The sequence below is a fragment of the Anas platyrhynchos genome, chromosome 5 (assembly GCF_047663525.1).
Source record: "Anas platyrhynchos isolate ZD024472 breed Pekin duck chromosome 5, IASCAAS_PekinDuck_T2T, whole genome shotgun sequence".
NCBI classification, from domain to species: Eukaryota; Metazoa; Chordata; class Aves; order Anseriformes; family Anatidae; genus Anas; species Anas platyrhynchos.
In genome coordinates, this window is record NC_092591.1 from 37,967,462 (window position 1) to 37,994,669 (window position 27,208).

The window sequence follows — 27,208 nt, forward strand, 5'->3', positions numbered from 1 at the left end:
GGGCGCTAACGGCCGCTAACGGCCGGGAGGGGCGCGCGCCCCCTCACCTCAGGGCCGGCGGGGGGCGGGGCCGGGGGGGCGGGACACACCTCCGTGCGCGCGCGCCGCCGTTGGCCGGGCGGCCCGGGGGTGTGCGGGCGGGGGCGGGGCCCGGCGGCGCGCGCGGCGCTGGAGCGGCTTAAGAGGAGCGCGGCGGCGGCGGCGGGCATCGGGCGGTGGCTGCGCGGCTCCTGCGGCTCCTGCGCCATGGCCCTGCGCGGCGGCTTCGCGAGGCTCCTCCGCGGCCAGGCGGCCCCCGCCCGGCTGCAGCGGCCCCGGCAGGCGCACTCGGTGGCGCTGGTGGGAGCCCCGTTCTCCCGGGGGCAGGTGGGCGCCGGGGCGGGCGGCCGGGGAGGGGGCGGCCGGTAACGGCGGGTAACGGCTGCGTAACGGCTGTGTAACGGCTCGCCTTCTCTTTGTCCCGCAGAAACGGCGCGGAGTGGACCACGGCCCCGCTACTGTCCGCGCCGCGGGGCTGCTGGAGCGGCTGGCTGGGCTCGGTGAGGCGCTGGGGGGGCCGGAGGGGGGTGTGGGGCCGGGAGGGGGCCGGGGGGGCCGGCCTGGGCCTGGCGCCGTGCTCGCTGCTCACGGCGGGTCTGTGCCTCCGTCCGTCCCGGCTCCCCGGCTCCTTCCTGAGGCAGCTGTGTGTTGCCGGGTGAGGGGATGCGGAACTTTCTGGAGAAACCTCCAGGCTCGCTTTTCCTTTGTAAGGCTGTACGGGGGGGAAGGTGGTGGTGGTCTGCATCAGCGCCAGTAGCAGTGGGTAAGGAAAGCCGTGCCTTTCTTCAGGCTTCAGCTCCTCCCAGCCATTGTGGCTACAAGCTGGTGGGTACGGTATCGCAGTTTTTAGAAATGTTACAGCAGAGAAACTTGACCAAATTCTGCCCCAGGGAATCCTTAATTTAGAAAGCATCGCTGGAAGCTGTGTGGTGATGGACTGCAGAGCTGGACCAGCAACAGAAAGAACTTACCCGCTGTGCGTGTGGTTAGCGCTAATAGAATCTAGATGCATGAAGAAAACAGATAATTGCTTAATAAGCCTCCGGCAAACTTAATCTGAATTATAAGACCTTTAAAATGGAGGCTATTGTTCTGTGCAGCCCTGTGGGCTTCCTGTGCATATTTCATGATTCACCAGCTGGAAAACCCCAATTTGTGATCAAATGAGTAGATGAGCCTTTCCTCTTTTGTGTTGCGCAAAGTTGAGATGTATGTCTCAGCATCCACGCATATCCATGGCAGCATTTGAATTCACAGTGAGTGTGATCTGTAACACCACCAAAAATAGAGGGTGTCTGAAAAACCTCTTATATGCTGGGATAAAGGCAGGTCTAGGTGTTACTGAGCCTAAAGGCAGCAAAAACTGACAAGTTACCAGGTTTGAAAGGATACGTAATCTGAGGCAAGAAGATACGCAGCAGTGTTTTTGGCAATTGATATAATTCTGTACAGGAAGGCTCGACGTTTTCTTTGAAATAGTTCAGATATTATACTTACAACTTTACAAGAATCCTTATTTTTTAAAAAAGTAATTTGCATAACAGAAACTTGTTCCAATAGATACTTGAAGAAGATGAGAAGAAAGCAGGCTAAGAGCCCTTTATGGGTTCTAGTAACAAAAAAAATGCAAGGATAGAAATTAATCAAGTTAAACTCAAAAATCAGGGGAAGGTGGTGAATACTTCCATTGTTTAGTTGCTTATGGACTGTTTATTACTTAATCAAGTAGTGAACACGGAAATATTCTATTGTTCTTCCCTTAAGATTTTTTTGAAGACAGATTTCTTCCTTCTGCGTTTTCAGTTTCATGTTGCTGGCATATTCTTCCACTGGGATAGTTTTTTTTTTTCAGTTGGTTTTGATGTTTATACTGCTGCCTGAATTCCCTGCAGCTCTCATCGGAGCAGGTTCAGATAGCACACAAACTGTAACAAATCCTGCTGGGAGGGCCCATCCTGAAGCAATTGCAGTCACCAGCATACACAGCTGTCTACATTGCAAAGGCAATCTGCTTGAGGGTTGGGTGGTTGGATGGAGGAGGAAGCTACCGGATAGCCTTTTGTATTGTGCACATCTGTTGTTCATGGAAACTTAATAAATTACTGTTTTTTGTGAGGCTGGCAGGATAGCTTTGCCTGTAGTAATGTGATAATGCTGCTGGTTGGCCTCCTGGGGTACACTGAACTGGCTGTAAAACTTTAGCTGCTTTTTTTCTTTGTCTTTGTTTTTTTCTAACACGACGCTTTCTCTTATACACTGAAGAAGGCAATAGAACAATGGTGGTTTTATTATTATTATTATTATTATTATTATTATTACCTTGAGTCTTGTAGTTGTCTGTTCTGTTAGAAGAATTGTTTTCATGGGTCCTTGTTGCTTGTTTTCCAGGAGCAGGTAGGTAATACTGCAGCAGACCAGATTTCTCCTTAGAAATGTCTGCCTAAGATATAGGGCTTCTATTCTTCTATATGTGTTGGTTAGTTCTGAAGCTTCTGTGTCCCCAGAATGTGCTCCCCACCCTGCCATTTCCCCCTGCAGCAGGGATGTTGGAGATTGCTATAGATGTGATTGCGGTGTTTGTCTGTGTCATTATGAGCTTGGAGCTGGGCATGAGGCCAGCGATGGGGAGATGCTTTCCAGCAGAGAAGCAAAGGTGGATTCAGGGCAGTCAGAACAACTATTGATGGGGAAAAGGAGGCAGTGTTCCTATAATGAAATCTGCATGTAGTGACTCTTAAATAAAATTGCACTCAGTTAGTTCAAGTGGAAGAGATTTCTGAGTAGAATCTGCTTGAAACTGCAAGGTTCAACTTGCTCATTTTTCCATCTGTATGTTCAATTTGACCTGTGTAAAATGCTTTTATGGCTGCTTTAGAACTGCAGCATTCAGGTAGTAAGATGCATGCACCATTTGTTTGTTTTAGCCTTATGCTTCAGTACGCTGAATATCAAGGCACCACATGGCTTTCTGTATGCCTATATAGCTGACTTAATACCTTCATTTGACAGTGCTAGAAGTATGTCAGAGTGAGAACACCATTATCTTTTGTTCATCCTTTTAGCACTGTATTGCATGGGATGGTGGGGGAAATCTGATCCTCTCACTCTATCCTAAACCTGCTCTCTTACAGTTCTGTTGCAGTCTCCTGAGCTGCTGCTCTACTTTCTACTTCCTGGGGGATCCCTCCCTTGAAAGAGGCTGTAGCTGTAGTCACATGGTGTGATATCTTTTTTGGCCACCTAGGATAATGACTGCTGCTGAACAGCTTGTTTATGCTTAGGCTGAAATACAAGGAGGGAGCTGAGAAGCAGATGGCATCACTAGCCTGTATCAGACTGTCAGAGATGAGCCTGAGCCACTAGCTTGTCATCCATCCCCTCGTTAGAAGCAGAGCAAACAATGCTACATGGTGGTAGTAGCTTGAGGTGTACTCAGAGCTAATGTAGCAGGAATCCAACTCCCAAGCCAAAAACAGTGGGTGTGCAAGTCTGTAGCAAGCATAATTTAAAGGATAACTGACTAAGCCTGCAAGGCTTCTTAATCACTGGTGATGTCTGTCTTTTGGCTTTTTTCCTTTTCCGAAGGGAAACTAAAATATTAACATCTTAAAAGACTCTTCTATCTTGCCAAAGAAGTAAATATGTTGTATGAAAATAGAAATTCGTAACTCCATGGTGTGGAGGAGGACAGGGTGCACAGTTCTGAGCTTGACCTACGGTACAGAAGATGTAAAGTATGAAGTCACTTCTGTGAATTCTTTTTTAAGATTTTTTTTTTTTTTTTTTTGGACCTCTCAAGCCTACTGTAGATTAAGCAGAGAATCTGATCCACCTTAAATCTGGAGTGTTGCCCAGTCCCCCCCTTTCTTGGAGGAGAAAAGGACCACTCAGATTTTAATAAGCACTAAGTAGCTGTTGTGTTAATCACTATAGCACTTGAGGTGACTTAGAGCATCTTTGCTGTTGCTACCATGGAAACAACTCCAGTACAAAACATCTTCCCAAGTCTTCATTCCTGTATGTTGACTGTTGATTTGTTTTGTTTTTGGTTTGTTTATCTATTTAGAGCTGCACGTGACTGGGTTGGCTGAGTTTAGTCAGACTTGGGTTTTTATTACTCTAGAATGGATTAAAAGAGTTTGGAATTGAGTTGCTTGCTTGATGAGTTGGTAGACTGCAGAGGCATGTGGCCTACAGACAGAAGTAGATTAGGCTTGTCCAAGGGAATAACCATCATGTTACTGTTCTTTTGTTTCACAGGAACAAAGCTCTTCAGTAATAGGATGCAGGAGGTCAGTGTAGTGAAACTTAAGGAGTAACCTCTGAAAGAGGAAAGGGGCTACTAATCCCCACGTGACTGGAGATATTCTCCCGCCTTGCCTAGAACTATGGGATCCCTGCTGACACCTGCTCCTTTAAAAAGCAATTTAACTCTTCTGTCTAACCAACAGATGATGTTATGGTTAGTTTCTGCCTTGATTATAAATCATGAACCAGCTTCTACGTACCTCCTTTTTTCACCCTAGATCTTCTCAGGTGAAAACTTCAAGAGGAAGATAAATAGTCATTTAATTGTGCACCAAGGTATGGATAGTAAGTACTAGTGCTGGGGTTCAGTAGAGGCAGACTGGTAGGAGCTGTAGCTGCTTTAAGACAGTAATTTTCATCAGCCCATCCAGTATATATGACTAAGGTATTGAAGAGTTGCCTGTATCCTTTAGGACTTTAATATGCTCTTGCTGTTTTGCAACAGATCATATCTGCTAGCTGGCCCTGAGCACAGAAAGCTAAGCTGGAAGTAGCAGAGTGTGTTCTGACACCAGTTATGGCTTATCGTTTTAAATGATGGACACTTTGGTATCTGCATGATTACCATTAGTCTTATAAGTTACTGGAGAAACATCAGCAATGAAAGTAGATGAAGCTTAAGCGTTCCTTGTGATAGGTCAGCAATCCTATTCCCTTCCCCATACTGATGAAATACACCGTCTACTACTTTTTCTTCACTATGGAAAGCCTGATGAAAGTCTGATACTAGTTTCTGGTAGCAGCTGAAAGGGAGGGAGACATCTTCAATAAGCTCTAATCTCTAATATGTTCTCTTCTTCTGCCCTTGTGTTATCTTAAGGGGTTAACTAATAAACCAACTATTTGCTTTTGCAACAGTCTAAAGCATGAGGAGCTTCTGGTGGAGGAAAGCTGTTTTGGTATTATGATGTCCTACGTCTGTAAGCGCTTACGTGCTGTCAGGAACTGTTTCTGGGTTAAGCACATTGGAAGGGAAGTGGAACTGTGCTGGGCTTTGTCAATGGAGTGACAGAGCACAATAGCTGCAGCCTTGTCTCCTCTCTGATGCAAGCCACAGTACAAATGTTTCCCAACACCTGATGATGACGTTTTTGAAGACCTCTTCAGGTCAAGTGTACCGGTGTACTAGATTTCGTAAGTGATTGAAGTTATAAAGGTATCAAAGGGAATTGAGGTAGCTGCTTAATTTGGGGTTGGAAAAATACTTCTTGGCTAATTGTATACAAAGGACATCTTCAGACTATAGATTTGGGGTAGCAGTTGGAGTTGAGTTTTTGGTTTTTGTTGTTACTGTATGAGCAGAAGCCTCTTAAACAGGTACCGATACTGAAACTTTGTCTAAAAGCAGACCTGTCTGAATGCTAAAAGGAGGGTGGAAATTCCTGAGACATGTACTTCCCTCAGTGAAATTTTGTAGCTGAAAACTACTGAACTATCAAATCATAGAATCACAGAATATCCTGAGTTGGAAGGGACCCATAAGGATCATCGAGTCCAATTCCTGGCACCACACAAAATGTCTACATCTAATAGATTTCTTCCAGTAGATATATATTAAAGAGAATTATACAGTGTATAATGAGCTTCATAGCAAAAGGGTTTATGATTAAGCTAGGTTGCTAGAGCTTTAGTCCCTTTTAGTGGGAACCTTGCTAGCCTAGTTTCATTCATATAAAACAAAAGTATGCCCCTGCTTACATGTTTTTACATACCCACTTCCCCAGATGAATTTGGAGGGTTAAAACTGTCTTAAAATAAGTTTCAGAATGCACTGACCATAATGAAACAGTCATTTGTTTGCTGTTGTGCAATGCTCTGCCTGTGTCTCAGAGAAAGGGTTACGAAGTAAAGTCCATGTGAGTCACTGAGCATATACTGAAAAGGATGGTAACAGCTTGTAGTCCTCCTTATTCACAGGAAGTAAGATGTCTATAAACATTGTTCATAATACTGCTTCCTGAAAAGCCTTTCTGTGCTAAGGAGGCTGTAATCTGAGAAAACAGCTGTTGCATAAGCAGGAGTGATGCTTTCATGTGAGTGGTTTTATATAATACATAGCACAAAGTAAGATGTGCTAACAGCAGTGTTTCTAAATCCTGCTGGACTACTTATATTTCCTCTTCTGGGTTTCCAAATTAAATTTTGCCATTAATTTATTTCCCCCCTCCCCCCCTCTAGTCCACAAACATCCAATGTAAACAGGCAGTACCAAGAGATCGCTTCTATCTCATGTTCCACATGCTTTTGTTTCGGCTCCTGTTTGCTGTTGAGGGGACTCACTATAACTGTATTACAGTAGCATGCCATTGGGCAATGTCAGCTCAGCAGCCAGCCTGGATGTTGCAAGCTGAATTCCCTTCTGTCAAATTCCTGCTTATGGCTCTGGTGCAGCATCCTAGTTAGTAGTTAGTAGAAAGAGGATGGGGAGGCTTTCCCTGCTGCTACCCAGATGTTATTCAGTTGAACGCTCCCAGACTTTGGTCATCTGCTTTTACAGAAGAATTTTTTTCTCTAAATCTGTGCTGGGAAATGACTTGCTATAGTAACTACTACCTGCTGTGAATGCTGAATAAAAGACCTGTACTGTGCTTAAGATGATAGGAAATGAACATGGCCGTTGCCAGATACTGCTTAGCAAGCTATCTTATGACCCAGTTTTAGGCATCATTAGGTTGAGCCCTAGTGCTCCAGTGCTACGTTGCTAGCTTACTTGAAAAGGCATGCAGGAGACTTCATCTTCCTAAGTAAGATTTTACTTTATTTCTAATTTTTCCCCCTTCTCCAATTACAAGTTAGGTGCCTAATTTAATAAAAAGCTCATTTTTCTTTACCAGTTAAAGTTCTGGTTCTGGTCATGCAGGCTGTATGACCATTTCCTAATCTGTCTTGCTCAAAAAAAGTAGAGCTAGGAAGGATCTTTTGTACAAAATATTTCAAGCTCATGTTCATTTTTGGCTGAAGTGTGTAACCAAAAAGCTCTGCTGATTGACAACTTGACACGGAGGCAATAAGCCACTAAGGATTGTACTCTGCTGCAGAAAAGAGATGTTTGTTCTCACACAATCATTCATACCAGCAGGAGGACTGTGTGCTAGTATGCACACTTATGCAATTATACTGTGCTCATATTCAGACAGACACCTTCATCTCCCTGATATGTCTTTCAAGCTCCTATAATAGCACAAGTTGAATCGAGCCACTTTTTCCCTTGCTTGAAAAAGTGATCACCATTTTAAAATGGGTAGTGAGCCAGTGTGCTGATAAAGCTGAGTTGTATGGATTTGATTAAACATTTTCTGCAGTGTTGGTAATTCACTCATTAATTGAACAAATTACACCAAAATGAAAACTTTCTGTTAGAGCTTTGGAGTGCAGTAAAAGTCTTTTAATCATATTTAATTTAATAGTCTTTAGTTACTAGCAAAATATCTGCGGTGTTAGTTTAAGTACTGAATGGTACTGCTTCATTTAAAAAGAAAGCCTCAATCCAAAAATCTTGGCTTGAAAGTATTTCTGCTTGAAGTTACCTTTTTTTTTTTTTTAAAAAAAAAAAATAATAATAATAACTTGAGGGTGCTTTTTACTGTAAAATTAGTAAAATGGGTGGGTAGCAAGGGTGGAGGAACTGAGGTTTTTATAACATTTCCCTGATTTCTGTTAAAAAAAAAAAAAAAAAAGCTAAGGTAGAGGCTGGTACACAGGAGGTAACATCTATGAAGCTGTTATTGATGGTTGGGGGGTGGAGTGTTAGAGCTTGGGCAATTGGTGTTCTCATCTCTCTTATTAACTAACACTTTTTTGTGTGGCTTTGACAGATAATACAATTATGTCTGAAACAAAAACACCTGCTGGCAAGTCTGCACAGCTGGTGGGGAAAAGAAATTGGTTTCACTCTGTGTAACCTGATTGTGTCACAGATGCAATGAATTTGCTGGTCACAGCCCAACTTTCTCCTGTGTCTGTTTTCAAACAAAAAAATAAAATAAAAGTTTCACACGGCAGAACAAATATCTCTGATCACTGAAGTAGGTACCATACTGTTTCTGACCAAACCTGACCCGCTGCATTGAAGTGTGCATGCTGTTTTTAATAAATGTACGGAAGCTAGTTTTGTTGTTTGCCCACATCTTTCTCCAGTTCTGAGAACCCGGATCACCTGTTTCAAAAGGTGCATATATATTCTTCCTGTTAATTTCCTGTGCTGGTCTAAGAAGCTGCTTCTTTATAGCTATTAGTATCTTAAAACATAGAATAGCCCAACTACCAAAGGAAGTAAGGGGTGGTGAATTACAGAACTCTTTCATTAATAGCCAAATAACAGCAAGATACAGTAGACTGCACTGCACTACAGCATGTCTATCCATCTAGTAACTTCTGTTGGGCAGCAAAACTCAATCAAGGAAGATTTAGTTTTTAAACCTCCTTAAATCAAAACTATGTACGTGTAGATCATGTGGCAAGTAATTCAGGTCTTTAAGCATTAGACCATCAAAGATACCTCAAACTGAACTGAAGAAAGGACTTTAGTAGCCCCAGCAATTTGACATGGATTCTTTTACTTTGTTCAGTAAGCACTAAGCACATGCCAATTTTCATTTCTTTCTGTTCAATCCACTCCTAAAAAGTACGTGTTCACATACTTGATGCATGGATTGCTTACGTACTGCTCTGTCATTCATTAAACTTTCCACTAGGGTTGTTCAATCATAGCTTTCAAAACTCTAGGCATATTAAAAAAAAAACATGATCTAAGAGACTGTATGCTCCTTAAAAATATGCTCTTAAAATCTTCTGTATGTGTACATATATATACTACATATAGTAGAAAGAGAAGATATTCAAGTTTTAGGATCCAGTTAGGGCTTACTTCTGAGATTGTCTGTCTGTATCTTAATGAGATAACCAAGGGAGAGCTCCTCAGGGAGTCACCCAGGGAAGCCTGAGCTATCCTCTGCAAGTACATAAACACAGTGGGCCTAAATAAGAGGGAAACACAAAGCTGAGAAAAGAAGCGCTTACAAGGTTTATGAACTCCACGTGAACAACAATAAACTTTTGAAGATGGCATCTATTGTTTTTAATAGACATTCTGCTTTTTATAAAAACAGAGGCATCTTCCTATAGGATGTGTAGGAGAACTGTTTGTCCAAAATGTGGACAAGTTCCCAGAATCCTTGACCCTAAAATTGTGTGGCCATCTCTTATATATATATATTCATCCCATTTGTTTCTTACAGTCACCATTGGGTTCATATGGCTTACATGTTTTGTGTTGTGTTTTTTGTTTTTTTTTTTTTTTTAATTCAGGGACTGAACCAGGTTATTCTGCCTTACAAATAATGTTGGAAAGAGTAAAGAAGGAAAAATAAAAAAATCTTGAGCACAAGTGATGCTCCTTTAAACATGCATCTTATCTGACATGTTTGTTCTGCTTTGAGGATACCCTGAAGAGTCTTAAAGTGCTATGAAAGATGGCATGGTTGGCTCTTTGTTTTACACTGATCTAGAGACAGAACTTCATGGTATAGTTCCCTTTTGTTCTCTTTTACCCTTTAATGGGTAAAAATACTGTGATGTGCTGTATGTCCTGTAAGAAAACAAGCCTTATGTGTCAGTCCTTTTCTCTGTTATGTGGTATAACGTGCTGTCAATGAACACAGCTGCCTGGTTGCAGATTTATTCCCCACAGATGTCAGCGGTTATTAGATGAAAGGACTGTGGAAAACTTTAACTTGTACAGCATCTTCTAAACCTCTTGATACCTATTGACTAATGCAGTGCCTTGGAGACTTATTCCCAAAACTTGTCTTCTAAGCATACTCGGGTACTTTCATCAAACCTTTAATACTGAAATGAGCAACAGCATGCATGGGCCGCAGAAGTAGTCTTGAGGGAAGACACACAAAAAAAAAAAGGAAAAAAGTAAAAAGAGATCTTTGAGATATGTATGATGAATGGCAAAGTCACTAAGATTAGATAGCACACTGAAATCTGAATAACATGAGCTCAGAATTCCAGAGCTGTTGTCCTGCAGGCTATTTAGGTACTGCTCGAGGGTGGGAAAAAAATTCTGTTGTATGCCTGGGATGTCTTTTGAGAACCATGCAGTGGTATGTCATGGTCCAGCTTATTGCTTTAAGTATCTGTAGATAATGAGCTTTCTCGTAGACTAGCAGACACTGCATTCATTTAATCCTTTGTCAAGTACCTGTGCTCAGCTTCCCTGTTCTCTCCTAGCAAGTGTATGTCCACATATGTCCTTGCCATAGAAAATACGCTTGCCTATTTCCCAGTAGCCTAAGTCTCACAAGTGACTCAACCGTTTTCCTTTGTTCTGCTCATCAGTCCAAAATCCTTTCAAATGATGATAAATTCATGTTTTTGTCAATGCTACTTTAATCTTATTTCCACCAGGGAAACTCACAGAGCCTTTTTCATAGATATTAAGGTAATGGTTTAATGGAAATGAGGCAGAGATCACACAGTCCCTAGTGGGATATTTTTCCATGCTGATTTGCTTGCCTTAATTTTTCAAAGCTCCTTGGTAGGCATTGAATGGCTAAAGGCAAAATGTCAAGCTGTAGCCTGGATGCTTTGAACTGTGAACAGACTCTAGTGATTAAGGAACAAATTAGGGAGGCATGACTGGTATTACTTTTGGTGTAGCTGTAAATACCTTTTACAGTTCTCATCAGTGCCTGCAGCAAATAGGCCTATCTGAAACTGAGGCTCTGGCCTGTCAGATCTGAAAGACTGTTATGAAAGCACATGGTGTTGGGCAGCAGAACTTCAAAGGTTAAGCTCCAAGATGTGCATGGAAGAGAGTTAAGATGCAGCCAATTAAACTCTTTCTCTGTTGGGTGAGAGAGGGGAAATGCACCTAAAAATGTTCCCTTGTTTCCTAATCTCTGAAGGAACTTGTTTTCAGAGTAAGTGGATAGAAATTCCTATTAGGAAAGGCTAAAGACCCAGAATGTTGTCATGTTTCGAGAGCCATTTAAGTTGTAATTTGCAATGATAGGATCTCAAAAGGGGGTTGGGATCGAAGTCCCAGAATTAAAATGTCTTCCAGAACATCTTGCACTGAGAAAATGGTCAGGTTCTCTTACGAGACTAGTTGCTCAGGAGTTCTTTACGAAAAGTTCCTTTATTGTTAACTTGATGCTCTTGTGCCTGGATTTTCATGGGATTCAAAAACGGAGAATACCAGTTAGGACTCAGCTATATTTGTTCAAATGTAGTCCTAGGTCCTTAGTCTTTCAGCAACTAAGCTCATGTAAGGTTGTATACAGCTTGGCTAATTAGGAAGACAGTAATACAAACTACACTTTTTTGTGCTAAAATTACAAATAATTAAATTAAAACATTTTAGGTGACCTTATATGATTGGCCTATATCATTGCTAAATTAAAGTGACAATATTATCTTAAGATTTCTAATTTGTAAAGTTGTGAGATGTTTGTTTGCAAGGGTATGCAAAAATTCAAATGAATCATTTCCCTTCCTGTTCCCTTCAAACTTGCCTGACTGATTTTTGAGGGGACATTATTTTGAATGTTTCTTTGGGCACTTGTTTAGTAACTTCACTTCCTCCTTTTGCTGTTGTGCTTCCAGGATGCCAAGTGTATGACTTTGGAGATCTGAATTTCACTCAAGTTCCCAACGATGAACTGTACAACAACCTGATCTCGTACCCACGGTCAGTGGGGTTAGCCAGCCAGGTGCTGGCTGATGCTGTAAGCAGAGCGGTAGCTGCTGGACACAGCTGTGTCACTATAGGAGGAGATCACAGGTGAGCTCACGAACTAGGAGCAAGCAGCGGTGTGTGCTGCGGGTTGAGGATTGAAGGGGAATGTAAGAATTTAAATAAGAAAATAGGAGGACAGCGAGAATAACTTGGGGGTCATTTCCTGGCAGTACCATAGAAGCATTTTGATGTTACTGCTGGGGCTTTTAGTGTGGGACAGAAAAGTCAGTTATAAAAACCTTGCCTTCTAAAGACAGCACTGCTTAATTCCAGACTGTTCAGCAATCTGCAAACATACAAATTAAATTTTCTTCTTTGGGAAAGTTTATGTGATCAGGTCCTTCTAGAAGTTGTTGCAGGTTTGTTTGTTTGTTTTCTGAATGCTGAGTGATATGTCTGTTCTGCACCCTCTGCTCTCACGATGTCAACTCTTTGGATTGATTTGTAATGCCCACACATAGACCACTTTTCCACAGCTGCTATCATATGTCAGACTGTCTTTTTCTTCTTTTTCACTAACTTTTCGTGTGAGAATTGGTTGAAGAAGGTAGGACATCTAAGAATGAATTTAGTTTTGAAGGTGACCTTATTGCTCTTTACAGATACCTTAAAGGAGGCTGTAGTGAGGTGGGGGTTGACCTGTTCTCCCACATGACTGGTGACAGGACGAGGGGGAATGGGCTAAAGTTGCACCAGGGGAGTTTTAGGTTAGATGTTAGGAAGAACTTCTTTACTGAAAGGGTTGTTAGACACTGGAACAGGCTGCCCAGGGAAGTGGTGGCATCACCATCCCTGGAGGTCTTTAAAAGACGTTTAGATGTAGAGTTTAGGGATATGGTTTAGTGGGGACTGTTAGCGTTAGGTCAGAGGTTGGACTCGATGATCTTGAGGTCTCTTCCAACCTAGAAATTCTGTGATTCTGTGATATGGGAAAACGGGTGAGCAGCAGAACTGATGAGTTAGCATATTAGATTTTTCTGAGTTTGGTGCTAGAACACTTGAAGTTTAGAGCATGGGAAGGGTGACGATGGAAAGAGAGAAAATGGCTCTTTCTAATCTTTCATTACAAATACTGTCCTGTAGAGTTACTTGGGAGTGGGCATGTCGTGCAGTTTGTATGGGACATGCCCTTTGCTCATCATCAGGAGTGTCTGATGTGTTGAAACATGACTGTTGCTGTCTGAAGTTGCAGAGACTTCCCGTTTCTCCTTCAGAACAAGGACAATGTTTTGCACAGTTGACTAAAGGCTTTCCTACTTTACTTGCAGCTTGGCACTTGGTTCTGTGAGTGGCCATGCAAGGCAGTGCCCACACCTCGGCGTGATCTGGGTGGATGCGCATGCTGATATCAACACCCCTCTTACAACTCAGTCTGGAAACCTCCATGGACAACCTCTTTCATTTCTCTTGAGAGAGCTTCAAGATAAAGTAAGTGTCTTACTTGTACGGTTAGCCTACATTGAAATCCTCTGAGCATTTTACTTTTTCTGGCATGAGGTGCCTTCTTAAGTGTTGCAAATGCAGGCCTTTTTTATCTGAGTACAAGCAATAGTATGTATTGTTTGTGTGTATATATGTGCATATCTGTGTGCAAATGCACGTAAATATATGTACATATGCCTAGACTTAGAACCAAGAATGAGAAAAAGCTTTTATTTGGGTTAGCACTCCTGTGAGTTGTACAGAAAGCAAGGGCTGACCCAAGTCCACGTGGCAGCTGACCATGGTGCCAGTCTGCATAATGACTTGAGTTAGTGCCGAGGCTGTGCAACAGCAGCACCAGGAGGAAAAAAGGGAACCTCCCCCCAGCTGAGCCTGTGAGAGCTGTGCTGAGCTCACCTCTGGTGACAGCTGGCTCCTGCGTACCTTACATGCCTCTTCTGCTTAGTTTGGCTCTTGCATGTTTTGACAACCTTGGGGCCTGACATGGGCTGTTCCTGCATGATTCCTGGCTGCTCTAGGGTTAGTGCTACTGGCAAATCAGGACAGCTAGACCAGGTTACAAGTGTTTTTAAAGATAGAGTCTTTGTCTTTGAAAGAGGTAAAGTTGTCAAAGAGCCATTTACTGAGGCATATGGAATGTGTGTGGCTGTATTTTGCTGCTGTCAAGATGCTAAAAGCAGTAGGTTGGCACAAGGCCTTTATGTCCTTTTGGACTTATCTGAAGACTGTATCTCCCTCTGGGGCCCCCAGCACAAGAAGGACATGAGCCTATTTGAGTGGACCAGAGGAGGGCGCCAAGGATAATTAGAGGACTGGAGCACTTCCAATGAAGAAAGGCTGAGGGAATTGGGGTTGTTCAGCCTGGATAAGAGAAGGTTCTGGGGAGACCATATAGCAGCCTTCCCGTACCTAAAGCAGGCCTACAGGAAAGATGGAGAAGGAACTCTTTATCAGTGTAGCGACAGGACAAGGGGTAATGTTTTCACACTAAAAAAGGGCAATGAGGCACTGAAGCAGGTTGCCCAGAGAAGCTGTGGATGCCCCATCCCTGGAAGTGTGCAAGGCCAGGCTGGATGGGGCTTGGTGCAACCTGGTCTGGTGAGGGGTGTCCCTGCCCATGGTAGGGGGGTTGGAACTGGGTGGTCTTTACGGTCCCTTCCAACCCAAACCACTGGATGATTCTAGAAATACCTGTGGCATCTACTGGAGACACTTATAGGGGTAGCCTATGTATTTGCCAATAGCTGGGGCCTTTGCAGAAGGAACTTTGATAGCAACAACAATCTGCATCTGCTAAAGTTTAGGCTGAAGAGTGGAAAGAGGATTAGCAACTGCACATAGAGAATGGACACTAACTGGGTCTGCAGACTCTTGATTTTATTCTGGAACTCTGCTCTGCCAGCTGTCTTGTTTTTTTCCTGATAAATCTTGTTGGTGCTGTGTTGATGGAAGAATGCTTCTTCCAAATAAGATCAAGAGTGTTGAATGCTTTTATGGCTATTGAATAGATAATTGCATTAGTACCTGTCTGGCATAGAAAGACTGCTGTTATCTGGTAAAGCTCATCTGCTATCCTCATCCAAATTCATTTGAATGAATTCTATCTACAAGTGAACAGTGTCATCTGGTGCTTTTAAATATTTCCCTCTTTCTAATAATTCTTGTATGTTTTTTGCAAATGTGCTAGAATTCCCAAAGTAATGCAAAATGAATGGGGCTTCTTGAAATATCCCCAGGACATGAGAAGGCTAATGTAGAAGGCTGCTGAATTTCTTGTTAATTTCCCATAAGTTAAAGGGAGTGACTTTTATTTGGCAGTTGTGCCCACTTCTGTAGGAAAGTTAGAGCAAAAGAAAATATCAGGTTTGAAGCTCACCCAAGGTGAACATTGTATGTCTTAAAACAAAGCCAGAGTAACAAATATATATATGTATAAATATATATGTATGTTTATATATTTTTTATAATGAGTGCTTATTTAGTCCCAATATAAATAAATATAGTTACAGGTGTTATGACTTTAAAAACAAATTCAAATATTGTCACTAGTCTATAATTAGTAATTAAGAAGCATATGAGGGAGGGAAACAAAGTCTTTGTGTTGTATTGGCTCTATACATTTATTGTCAAGTGCATGATTTAAGTGATACAGCTGGGTATCTAGCGTCTTGTAATTTCCCAATATATTCACTGATGCTAAATAGCTATTGCCGGTGGATTTGGGCTTTTCATTCCCTCTCTTCAGCCTAGAAAATGCAAAATTAAAAACTTCATCCATTAACATTCAGCTCAGGTAAAATGGTATGACACAGTCAGGGATGGATTAAATCAGGAAAACAAACTCCTGAGTGCTGAGCTCTTCTCTGTAGATGCAGAGAAAGGATGCTATAAATAAAGTTTTGAGGGAAGTATTAAATACAGGTTTGTTACATATGTCATTAAACTAATCCGGTACAAAACTTCACTTGCAGGTACCACAGCTTCCTGGTTTTTCCTGGCTAAAGCCCTGCCTTTCTGCATCAGATATTGTGTACATTGGTTTGAGAGATGTGGATCCTGCTGAATAGTAAGCTGATTTAAAGGATTTTTGTAAACTCTGAAATCATGGGCTTCTATCCATATTTGGCTGTTCACAAGGGTTGTTGCTAGGTTTAAGTTTAAGCCAGTAATGATTTGTTTTTGTTTTAATTCTATTCTAACAGCTATATTTTGAAAAACTATGACATCCACTATTTCTCCATGAGGGATATTGATCGTCTTGGGATTCAGAAAGTTATGGAAAGAACATTTGAACAACTGATGCGCAGGTAACAAACTATGGGTCTGATGTACTTAAAGTACTCTGTCATCTGCTCACTGAGTATCTACTTTCTGGAAAGTTATGTAGGTGAAGGTCACTGTTGATGTAAGGCAGCCTAACAGAACTGTGAAAGTGTCCAGTAAATAGTAAAGTCTTAGCACTTAATTTAGTCCTTGACTTCCACACATTTCAAAATCAAGCATTTCAGAGTGTTTGGCAAACATACAATCATACAACTGTGTTGACTGGTAGAACCTGTTGTATATTATTTGTCCTATTTCTTGAGGAATCCTGTGTTTTGCTGCAGTTTAAAAGGGTTGAATCCACTCTGCGCCTAGAGTATCCCTTTAAAATATTTATATTAATTATATAAATATAATAATATATTTATTACACATAGCTATATATACATGTATATATGAACTGACAGTACCTGAATTCAGCTGTCAGTACATGAGGTAAAAGCATTTTATGGCTTCTTCTTCTTCAGACTATGCTCACATATCTTGTCCTGATGATAGTTGCTATTTTTAGTTCAACTAGCGAAGATCACTTAAACTACACCTTTACTTGAGTTCAATACTGAAGTCTTTGCTCACCTTGTTTGATTTTGCTGAACAAGGTCAGGGAGCAAATCATGCTAGAAGGCATGGGGACACAGGGAGAGGATCAAAGCTACAAAGGATAACCTTCTGAACTGCATGCTTTTGTATCCAAAGGTGTGCTCACGTTTTCTAGCTGCAGCTGTGCCAAGTAGAAAAACCTGCTAATCCAGATAACCATGTGCAGTAATTTGGAAGTACACAGCCCACGACTTTAATAGCTCATCTGAGTGACAAGCATTGTCCTAGTAAGCTCTCATAGACTGCCAGATTCCTGTAGTAAAGCCATGCACCTTTGGGATTTGAGATCATCCTTCTCTTTCTCTATCAACTAGGCTTATGTGGCAGAGTTTGGAGCCTTCAACCACCCATCTATGGAAACCTTCAAGTTTTGTTGCTTTCTCCATCTTAGGCACCATGCAAATCCGTGTTTCAGCCTTTTAACCTTTCTGAACAAGAGGAGGGAAGGCTGGATTCTATCATATTTCTCTATGTTCTTGCAGCCAAATCAAGTCAGAGCAGATTCTCAGTGAAAACCGAAAGACAAACTTCTTTTTTTCCCAACGCACATTAGAGAAAGTTCTGAGCTAAAAGATGTTTCAGAAAATCCGAAGAATAAAAACATATATATTTCCCAAATATATATGACATGGTGTAGGACTTAGGGGAGGGACCTTTAACATCATGCAACATGATGCTACTTTGCTGACCAGACTGGACAGTAAAAAAATACAAGTAGGAAGTTTTTAACATTGCTTTTCTTGTCTTATTGTCTCCAGGAGACAGAGACCTATTCACCTGAGTTTTGACATCGATGCTTTTGATCCCTCACTGGCTCCAGCAACTGGGACTCCTGTTCTAGGCGGATTAACTTACAGAGAAGGCATGTACATCGCAGAGGAAATACACAACACAGGTAAGAGTTGACTGATATTTTTGCACTAAAACAGGACAAGGACAAACCACATACAGCCCATACTAGATATGTTTTTCATGTATAATTAGCTACTAAGATGAATGTACCCATAACTAAGATGCCTAGGAAGTAAATTCAACCTTTACTAAGGGAAAAAAAATCTTACCATTCGGCAATACCCCAGGAGATGGAAGCAGCTTAAATCAACTTCAGTTTTACCAAAAGTAAATAAAGTGCATATGTTTATAGACAACTAATGCCACAAATGGCTTGGTCACTTTGTAAAATACTGTCCCCCTATTCCTATCCACATTAGGACCGATGCAAAAACCAAGCACCTGGGGAAAAGGATGCAAATGATTTTGAACAGTTCAGAATTCCTACTGTATGATTTAAGGCTAGCAAATCAACTTTTAACCAATTATACACTGCAGTTGACATAATATGAAGATCCTCCTCCTTCTGCCATGAAGGTTTCATTTAATTTGTTTTAACAATGAATACAGTAAAAGATGGTACAGGGAAAAAGAAAAGAAAACAGACTTCAACAGAATCATGACTGGGATGGCAAAAATTACTATGTAAGATTTTACATCCCCTAACTTTTGGAATTAAAAGCAGAATTTAAAAAAAGAGTGCACCTCAGAAACATAGGTGGAACACCAAACTTGGTTTTCCTGAATGCTAAAAGCAGGGATGAGTGAGGTAGTGATGATATAAGAAAACTAAAGATAAACCACAAATTTGCATCTAAGAACAATGACTTTTTCCCTCACTTGTGCCCATTTTACTTGTGCGTGGGTACAATTGGTCACAAGTTCAAGTTTCAGACTTGCTACACAGAGTGAAAGGCTACAAAAGAAACCCTATTACAGATTTAACCCTTTTTCACAATAATAAAGCTGCAAATAATTTTCACAGGAATGCTTTCAGCTGTAGACATGGTGGAAGTCAATCCCCTGCTTGGAGCTTCTCAAGAGGAAGTGAACGCAACTGCTAGCCTTGCAGTCGACGTGATAGCAACGTGCTTTGGACAGACGAGAGAAGGGGCACACACTGCTTTTGATGAACTCCCAACACCTAGTTCTCCAGATGAATCTGACAGTGAAGAGCAAGTGCGGATTTAGGAACCCAAAGTGCTGGGTACGTTGGACATTAAATAGCTCTACTGAGGCACTTGAGGGGGTAGTTTAACACTTGGCAAATACTGTTAACTTCTCAATTTTTAAATAAACTAGCTTTTCCACTTGATCAGTGGCTACTGTATTACATTCCAAGATTTATTCATTTAGTTAAGTATATACATATTGAGACAATAAAATATTTATTACCTTCTTATAATCTCACCGGTAGTTCAAGGCTGTCTCTGCATTTTCCTTTACTTCCATTCACTGTCTTTCTACTGTCAGTACAGTTTCAGTTGAACATGCTTGTCCCGTGAGACAGTTCAGTCCTCAGACAGTCAAAGCAAAGACATCCCATCCCATTCCTCAGCAGTGGAACAACTCATCTCAGTAATGAAGATTCATCTGCTGCGAAAGAACTTGTAGTAGACCACTCCTCCAAGGATGGCTAGTTCCAAGATGATGATGATTGACAGCAACAACTTATTAGTGGCTACCCTAGAGTTAAAATAGGAAAAAAAAAAATCCAAGGTAGTTCTTTTTCTTGATTATGAAAGCAGATTCTTACCTTTTGTAAGTATAATCCCTGTTTCTGCTACATCAAAAAGTACTATTTTGAATAGCAGTTAAAAAGCAAGAAGAGGCAAACTCATTGGTTTCCTACTCAAGTTTAAATATTATATTCCACAAACTGATTTATAAGAATAATTAAACCACATAATTAAGAAACTGTAAGTGCATTTTAGCCATCAAAAATAGCATAGGATCAAGTTCAGAGATAGACAGTCTAGCTATGCTAGGGCATTAGTGTGGGCTAAATGGATTTGTCTGTGTCATCAGGCAGCTATAGCACTTAATGCCACAGTGATTTGTAGCACAACTTCTTCCAACCTGAATAACTGAATTTCACTAAAAGTTACCAACAGCAATTCACTCTAACTTGCTTATGTCAAAATCCCTCCCCTTCGCTACACTTTATCATGCACGATGGTTATGTGTGATTACCCATGCACTATCTTAAATGAGCAGCACAGATTCAGTAGTGTTCACTCACCTACACTGCACTCCGTTACTGGAATAATTACCAGAGAGGAGAAAACACTAATTAGATCTTCACAAGGACACATGTTCCATTTACGCATTTCCTAAAACCTCCCTGCCGTTCCGCTGACCCTGTGGGTCATTCGGTTGTTGTTTTTTTTGGCTGTAAACTGGCAAGCAACACCACTACCTGCTGAGTACTGTGCAGTTCTACGTCAGTCATGCTACTCTACTCACCTCCTGGACATGGAACGCAGAATCTTACGACTCTTGCTCAAGTTTTCACTTGTATTCACCAACTAAGAAGAAACAAAAGTTATTTGCCAGTTAAACAAGTTTACAATGACCAAAGATTCACATGGAAGAAGCTGGTGTTTAATGTAATTAATACTGGGTTCAAAGCTAACCACATATTCTCAAAATTCAGAGACAACATTGTTCTCCAAGCACAATACAGGTTGAAGAGTTGTGTCCTTAATAAAGCAGAAATAAAGACTTTCATGTATACATTTCTTTAGATACATGCAAAATTTATATGCAATTTAGGATCACTTCCTACTCCTCTACCTAATTTAAAATTTTTGGAAAGTTGGTATTAGCTCATTTTATTGCATTTAATTTCATTATTTGAGTTGTCAATATCATTGTCTTCTGGTATTAACATGTACATCCCTAGTACATTTCTAGACTTGTTTGAAATGCCATTATTCTAGCAAAGAAAAGAAACGTTGCACTGACAGGTCTGCGTGACCCAATGCATCTGAGCACTGAACTGTTAATAGATAATCCATTTCAGCTTTATAATGCTCGGAAATTAATTGTTGCCTTAGCTAGCCGACAAATATTGGAACGTTAGTGTTAGCTGCTTCTATTTAATTTAATTAAAGGAACTTACTAATTATCTCCCAAATCTAAACCTTTAATATTAATCTTTATATGGTGGGCAATTCTCTAAATTTTTTTTAGATCAGTAATTTTTTAAGTAATGCTAAATTTTGCAAGCAGTAGTATATAGGTCTAATCACCTGGTCTTGTACAGACAAAGTGACAGACATGCTTTGGGCCCATAAACAGTAATTATTTTGCTTTTAGGAGCACGGCACAACAATGTGGCAGCCCAAAATGTCAGCTAACTGGACTACCACATCTGGGGGGGTCTCCAAGTGTAACTCCTGGTACGCAATTCCCACTAAGCACCTAACATACATCAGGTTTTTAGAGCACAACACCCATGGTTTCTCTACTTACTCTGCTCTTGGTGCGTTCCAGTTGCTCTCGCTGCTCCCCAAGTTCTTCAATTATATCAGTGCCAATCTGATCTGTCTCAGCTGCAATTCGGTGCGAGCGCTCAATGCTCTGACTGGCTCGGTTCAGACTGTCTGTTCCCTGGAGAAGCAGCACCCTCTGTGACTGCAGATTAGTCTGAAAAACAATATACACTTTTAAATATTAAACACAAAGAGAGGTATTAGGCTTCTGACGTGTTAAAAAATTACAAGCCATTTGTACTGGGCTTCTTTTGTTAACTGATGAAGCCCAGTTGATTTTGAAAGGGTTCTCACATGTTTGTAAGGTCATGGTCAAATCTAGTTAAACCTTGAAAAAGGAGAATACGCAGCTAAAGAGTTAAGACCCTTAGTTACAAAAAAACCTGTAACACTTTTCTATCAAATAACATCTACATGAAAACAGTGTCTGCTTTCCAGATGCTAACTTTTCATTCATATCTCAATTGTCTTATTTGTGACTTTGCAGTTGGTTGCTAGGGAGATTAAGAGTTTACACAGCCAAAAGGATTACAGACAAACAGCACTAACAGATGGACTGCTAAGTAGAAAAGCTACTCTTTTCATGCCACTTGCCTCAGCTACAGAGTAAGAAATGTTTGTTGACCCTGGGGTCAAAAGGTAGCTCAAAAAGAATTTTCTTAAGCCTCAGAAAGTCTAACATCCTGCTCTCACGTTTTAGAGGAACCAACCAAGAGGAATCTAATGCAAAAAAATACCTGCTACTGTAGAATAAGACATTAAGGAAAAAGCCTCCTTTAAACCTTCCTTAACTAAGGCAGACAGACAAAAACCAACCAACCAAAAAACACTTCCATGAACTCTATACAGATTACATTAATCTTTGAAGACTGTAAGCAAATTCAGTCTCACTAGCTCAGACAAATCTAAGCAGGTATGGAAAACTGGTGTATTTCTTGCACTGTCGCAGCATATCAGCACTGTACAAAGTAGAAGACGACTTCTTATGTTATTTGGAAATTATTTAAACTGAAATTGCTTAAAAGGGAACTCTGTGGAAGAACCCCTACAGTGTATGGGACTTGCATACATTTTTGGAGACAAAAACAAGATCAGTTAAGTCAATAGCATCACTGTTGTATTTTCACTGCTGCAGGGGAATGATTAAATAAAGTATTTCAGTACACTTAATGAGTCTTTTTGTTTAAATGCATCCTGTAAGTCATTAGGCACAGGGTACCCAAGAAGTATCATTTTGATTACATTAATATCTTTGTTTTAGAACAGAACAGTTCTCTTATGAGTTCCAGGTGTTCCTTCTCCTCCCTAAGATACTCATGTTATGCACAAAGAGATGCACAGGGAGTTATGCAAGAAATTAAAGTAGAATGCTGTATCTCTGGAATATTCATTTAAACAATCACACAAGTTTTCAATACAATTTATATCTGATACTCACACTCTGTTCGTTTTCTGTGGAGAAGATTCCGTATTTCATATCCCCTTGACTTCCAGGGCCCAACCCCAAATCTGTGCTTCTAATCTCTCTCTGGAAGATGGAGAGGTCTCTTCTGTACGCCCGGATTTTGCTCATCATTTGGTTGCGGAACGGCAGGGGAGCATACTTCAACTCTTCTTCCATTTCCCGTAGCTTTAAGGAAAGAAAATTTGATTATTTTTTTAAAGCATCAAATTTATTCTTATCAACAGCTATACTCAAAACTTACCACCAGATGAAGGGATTCACATGTTTTTATGTGATTTGGGGATTGGGGCTATTAATCCCAAACCCCTCATCTACTATCAATGGCACAATTCTGCCTATTGCTGTTCAGCCCACATGGGTTTTCAGCTATGTAGTGCCTCAAGAAAAAAATCATTGCCAAAGTTAAAGACGGTATTTTCTGAAGTGTCACTCTGCAACTTCAAAATGTGCAGTTTTCACTTTCACATTGTTTAAACATCTATAGGATGGATAGCAGAGGCTGGAGGTAGGATTTGTACACCCTGAGATTTTGGATACATGAATTCGCACATCAGCTTTCAGTGACAGTTGTTACAAATTCACAACACTTAAAGCTGTCCTCCTGTATGAGCCAGAATCTACACGGACACACCTCAATAAAATCCAGTAAGTTAGAGGAATAAAGCATCTTTCTCAAAAGAATGTTCAGCTGTGACCTCAAAGCATCCTTACTTAGAGGAGTCTGCTACTTCCATTGGTACTTACTTTACTTCCACTGCAAGGGAGGCTCCTTTTCAGATCTAAGACGCGTTTCAAACTTTTTTTTTTCCTAAAGGGCAAAAGGCATAACCTTCTGCACGTGAGTACTGACAGGATATATCAAGAACCATTTTGTACAGCAAATCACAGTACAGAATTGGTCCCTTTCTCAAGTGACCAATGCAAAAACAAATTTGTAACCTACAATAAACCATTCTCCTAGGAAAAGCCAGAGATTTCTTTTGCAACTACTGCGGTAAAACAAAACAAGAAAACAACCCTCATCAAGCTAAAAGGTATTCTATTAGTAACAACAAATAGCATATTAATGAGAAAAGAAAGCTTAATCTATTACGTTTTGCATAGAAGACAAGTTTTGTGCTTTGTTTGGTTGTTTTTCTGTGTGTGCTGTTCCATGCCACCTGCTGTCCAGGAGGCCCACACAACAGAGGCTTTAAATAGTCAGGGCCCCTGACATTTAGCCATCAGACTCACAGAAAGACCACCTGGGTTAAGCCAACATGAAAAATGACAGCAGAAGGAAAAACAAACAACCAAACCACACAGCAGATTCTCTACATGTCCTCCCTACGATCTCTAGCAATTCTAACTGTACCTCTGCCACTCTCCTTTGTTCAACAAAGGGAAGGAGATAACCCAACTGAGCGCTGAGAAGCAAAAGTACGAACACATCTGTATCTCTGGATATGCTATGCATACACACACGCACACAGTCTTGACAAACACACATGTTAATCACATAAATCTATCAAACACAAAAAATATACAATATTCATTTGCCTGCATATGAACATAAAGAAGGAGAAATCTGCAAGTACTGTCCTTGTTAAGGTTAGCAGTGCTGTAACCCATCAGGCCACAATTCTAGCCTTGCTTACCGTTTCATTTGCCTCACGCTGTTTCTCATCAAACTCTCGAACTAGCTTTTTCTTCTCTTCTGTGGAAGAAAAAGCAGCATGTCAAACACTGGAGAAATGACAGCAGAACTCAATCTTATAGGCAACAAAGCTGCGCCAATGGCTGATTACAGAGGCATCGGGTCAAAAGTTACCTCAGACAGGAACAGCCTGTTCTTATCTTTTCAGAAGCTGGGGAAAGGGAGAGGAACAGAAAAGACACCACCCTTCCACCAGCTGGCCACTAGCTTTGGTAGACAAAAGAAGTCACTTTTCAAATCCCAAATATTTTTCTGGCTGTTGACAAACATTTAACGTGAAAGGATAACAAAGAGAACAGGTCAGTTAACAGCTCATCATTTCATATTTTCATGCATATTCAGCAAGACAACACTCTGCAGTACTCTGGCATTAAAGATGCCATCAAGATATTGGTTCAGGTTCCCAGCCTAGTGCCCAAATGATTCTCTCTTCTGGAACGACATCAGGCATTTGATTCTGCCAACAAAACTATAAATTTCAGGTGTTCAAAACAGCCCTTTGCTGGGGTCCTGCCTTCCAGTGCTGTGGAGAAGCTTTCACCATTGTTATTCTTTATTTAAATCAAACCCTTAGGACGTTTATTTTGTACATGTTAACACACTATCATATCTAATATCCAAGCTCAATAACTGCAGAATTCTCAAACTCTCCATGTCTCAACAGAACAAAACCCTATGTTTCATAAGCTTTTGCAGAAACACTGAAGACCACCACCAGGACACTCCTGTAGAGTACTGCAGAATTAAGCCAAGTTCTGTCCGAAGTCTGATAAATCTGCAGTAACCTAATTCATCTCTCTCAGAAGAGACTGATTCAGTCTTAAATAAAATTTTGAGTAGCAGAAAATACAGACAGTAACCTTGGGAAAACTTCTCTAATTTGACAAAACTGTATAGACACCATTATGAAGTCACTGCTGCAGCCAAAACCTGCCGTTGATAACACCTTTTGTAAATACGGCCCTCTGCAAAAGGTGCAGTTTTTAAACCACTGAGCTCTCAACAGAGCAATAGGAGAAAATTTTGAAGTGATCAAAGCATTTTAACGCAGCTCGGCTCATGGACCTCACCTCTGCAGGCCGTGGGCTCTCCCTTTCAGCTCCAATTAAGCCCAGGGCTTGAACTGCAGTGGACTTGAGAGGGAGTTAAAAACCATCGCCTAACCAGCAGCTCTGCTCTCAGGCAGCACCCAGCAGAATTATTACAGACCAAGCTACATTACAAACACCAGTATATCCCATGCTGGCTGCTATCAGAGCAGTTTCACACCACAGTTGACCCAGGAGGAAATGCTGACTTGGGAGGTTCCTGAACAGTCTCTCCTCAACTTCTGCTCTGGTTTTCTGCCACTTACCGTTGTGCTGATGCAACTGCCCGTGTGACTGGGTTGGAAGTGAAAACATGGACACAAATGGCACAAAAACAACTTCCAAAAGTCAATATTTTGTTTCGCACAGGTCATTTCACTAATCTGGTTTATGTGGTCCCTCTTAAAACAAGTGTGATTTCGAACTCGTTGAAACCTGGAGCAGTACTGGAAGAGCAGGACTTTACCCTCCGGGTGCCCCCGGTCGGACTAATAAGACACTGCACTTGAGCAACAGTAACGCTCGCCACTTCCTCATCAGCACTGACGTGATTTACTTCCAATCCACCAGAAACAGAGTCAGTGAAGTACAGGTAACTACATTTATTTAAAGGAAGGTGCCTATATTTGAAACTGAACCAGGCTTTTTAAACTGATCCAGTTTTTTACAAATCTGGAAGGCAAAAAAGATTTCTAGGTTTGGGAATCTGTTATCTTGCTTATACGGAGCAAAATAATGTTTCCAAGCTCCTAGTCCCTCACAGATGGCCCAGGAAGGACACATTCTGTCCTCCCTGGAGTGGGAAGCTGCCCATCACCTCAATACCTTTTATCAGCTCGTGAGTTTTTCAGGATCAGACAGCTTGCGAAATAAAGACTCACACACGGTATGTCAAGAAGCAGACAAAGCACATTACAAAAGCTGATTGCCTTCGCCAGATAGGCCAGTTCCTGGCTTATCTTAAACTCCCTTACAAGTACTTTATGAGTATTACTGGGATTTTTTTCAGCACCAAACTGTAAGAATAAGCCCAGCACGTTATCGTTTCATAGCACGACTAAACACCAGTTTGCAATCGTTTGTTGAAAAGCCTACAAGCACTGAAAAAACGCTGCCTGTAAGCAACCTGTGTGAGCCCACAGCTCAGCTCAGCTCAGCTCCAGGGAGCCGTGACCGAGCTGCACTGCACCAGCACACCGACCGGCCGGGCTCCTTTGCACAAGGAAGCCAGGATTTCCGACGGGAAGCCCTTTCCGAAGGGGAACAAAATCCCTCTGCAGCCCCGCTTCCTGGAACTGACGGGAGCGCGACGCATCCCGCGCCCCCAGCCCATCCCCCGGGCTCTCCCCTGCCCCTCGCCCCTGCCCCTTCCCCTTCCCGGCTGTGGCGCCGTGAGGCGAGGCCGGGCCGCTGAGGGCCGCAGCCCCACCCCGTACCCGGCCGCCCCCCGCGGCAGCACCCACCGGCGGCTCCGTGTCGCAGTCGCTGCGCGGCGCCGCCGAGGTCGGCGTGCAGCCCGCGGAAGATGTCGTGCAGCCGCTCCAGGTGCTCGGAGGACGCGGCCCCGCGGCTCGCCATGGCGGGCGGCCGCCTCCCGCCCCTGCAGCCCGCCCGCCATCGGCCGCCGCGGGGGCCTCGGAGCGACCGCGAGGCTGCCCGCTAAGGCGCCTG

General features: G+C 41.8%; 2 protein-coding genes across 2 annotated transcripts; one reads left to right on the plus strand and one right to left on the minus strand.

Moving 5' to 3' along the window:
• The first annotated feature begins 164 nt into the window (after positions 1-164).
• On the plus strand, positions 165-19,106 carry ARG2 (arginase 2). The gene is made up of 8 exons (XM_027457983.3): positions 165-366; positions 467-539; positions 11,962-12,139; positions 13,363-13,522; positions 16,009-16,103; positions 16,240-16,344; positions 17,719-17,855; positions 18,777-19,106. The coding sequence occupies exons 1-8, from the start codon at positions 247-249 to the stop codon at positions 18,980-18,982; spliced, it is 1,074 nt and encodes a 357-aa protein (XP_027313784.2). The 5' UTR covers positions 165-246; the 3' UTR covers positions 18,983-19,106.
• On the minus strand, positions 19,107-27,191 carry VTI1B (vesicle transport through interaction with t-SNAREs 1B). Its single transcript, XM_027457987.3, has 6 exons — positions 27,001-27,191; positions 24,391-24,449; positions 22,727-22,918; positions 21,269-21,442; positions 20,258-20,319; positions 19,107-19,477 (listed from the first exon to the last, which is right to left on the minus strand). The coding sequence occupies exons 1-6, from the start codon at positions 27,113-27,115 to the stop codon at positions 19,381-19,383; spliced, it is 699 nt and encodes a 232-aa protein (XP_027313788.1). The 5' UTR covers positions 27,116-27,191; the 3' UTR covers positions 19,107-19,380.
• Positions 27,192-27,208: the final 17 nt, after the last annotated feature.

Bases quoted from the DNA above. Each gene is read 5' to 3' on its own strand.
- ARG2 (XM_027457983.3), top strand. From the start codon at position 247: ATGGCCCTGCGCGGCGGCTTCGCGAGGCTCCTCCGCGGCCAGGCGGCC. The intron at 12,140-13,362 runs GTGAGCTCACGA...CTTTACTTGCAG, and splicing joins ACTATAGGAGGAGATCACAG to CTTGGCACTTGGTTCTGTGA. The intron at 17,856-18,776 runs GTAAGAGTTGAC...TAATTTTCACAG, and splicing joins AGAGGAAATACACAACACAG to GAATGCTTTCAGCTGTAGAC.
- VTI1B (XM_027457987.3), bottom strand. From the start codon at position 27,115: ATGGCGAGCCGCGGGGCCGCGTCCTCCGAGCACCTGGAGCGGCTGCAC. The intron at 24,450-27,000 runs GTGGGTGCTGCC...TTTCTTCCACAG, and splicing joins ACTGCGACACGGAGCCGCCG to AAGAGAAGAAAAAGCTAGTT. The intron at 20,320-21,268 runs GTAAGTAGAGAA...GTTTCTTCTTAG, and splicing joins TGGAACGCACCAAGAGCAGA to TTGGTGAATACAAGTGAAAA.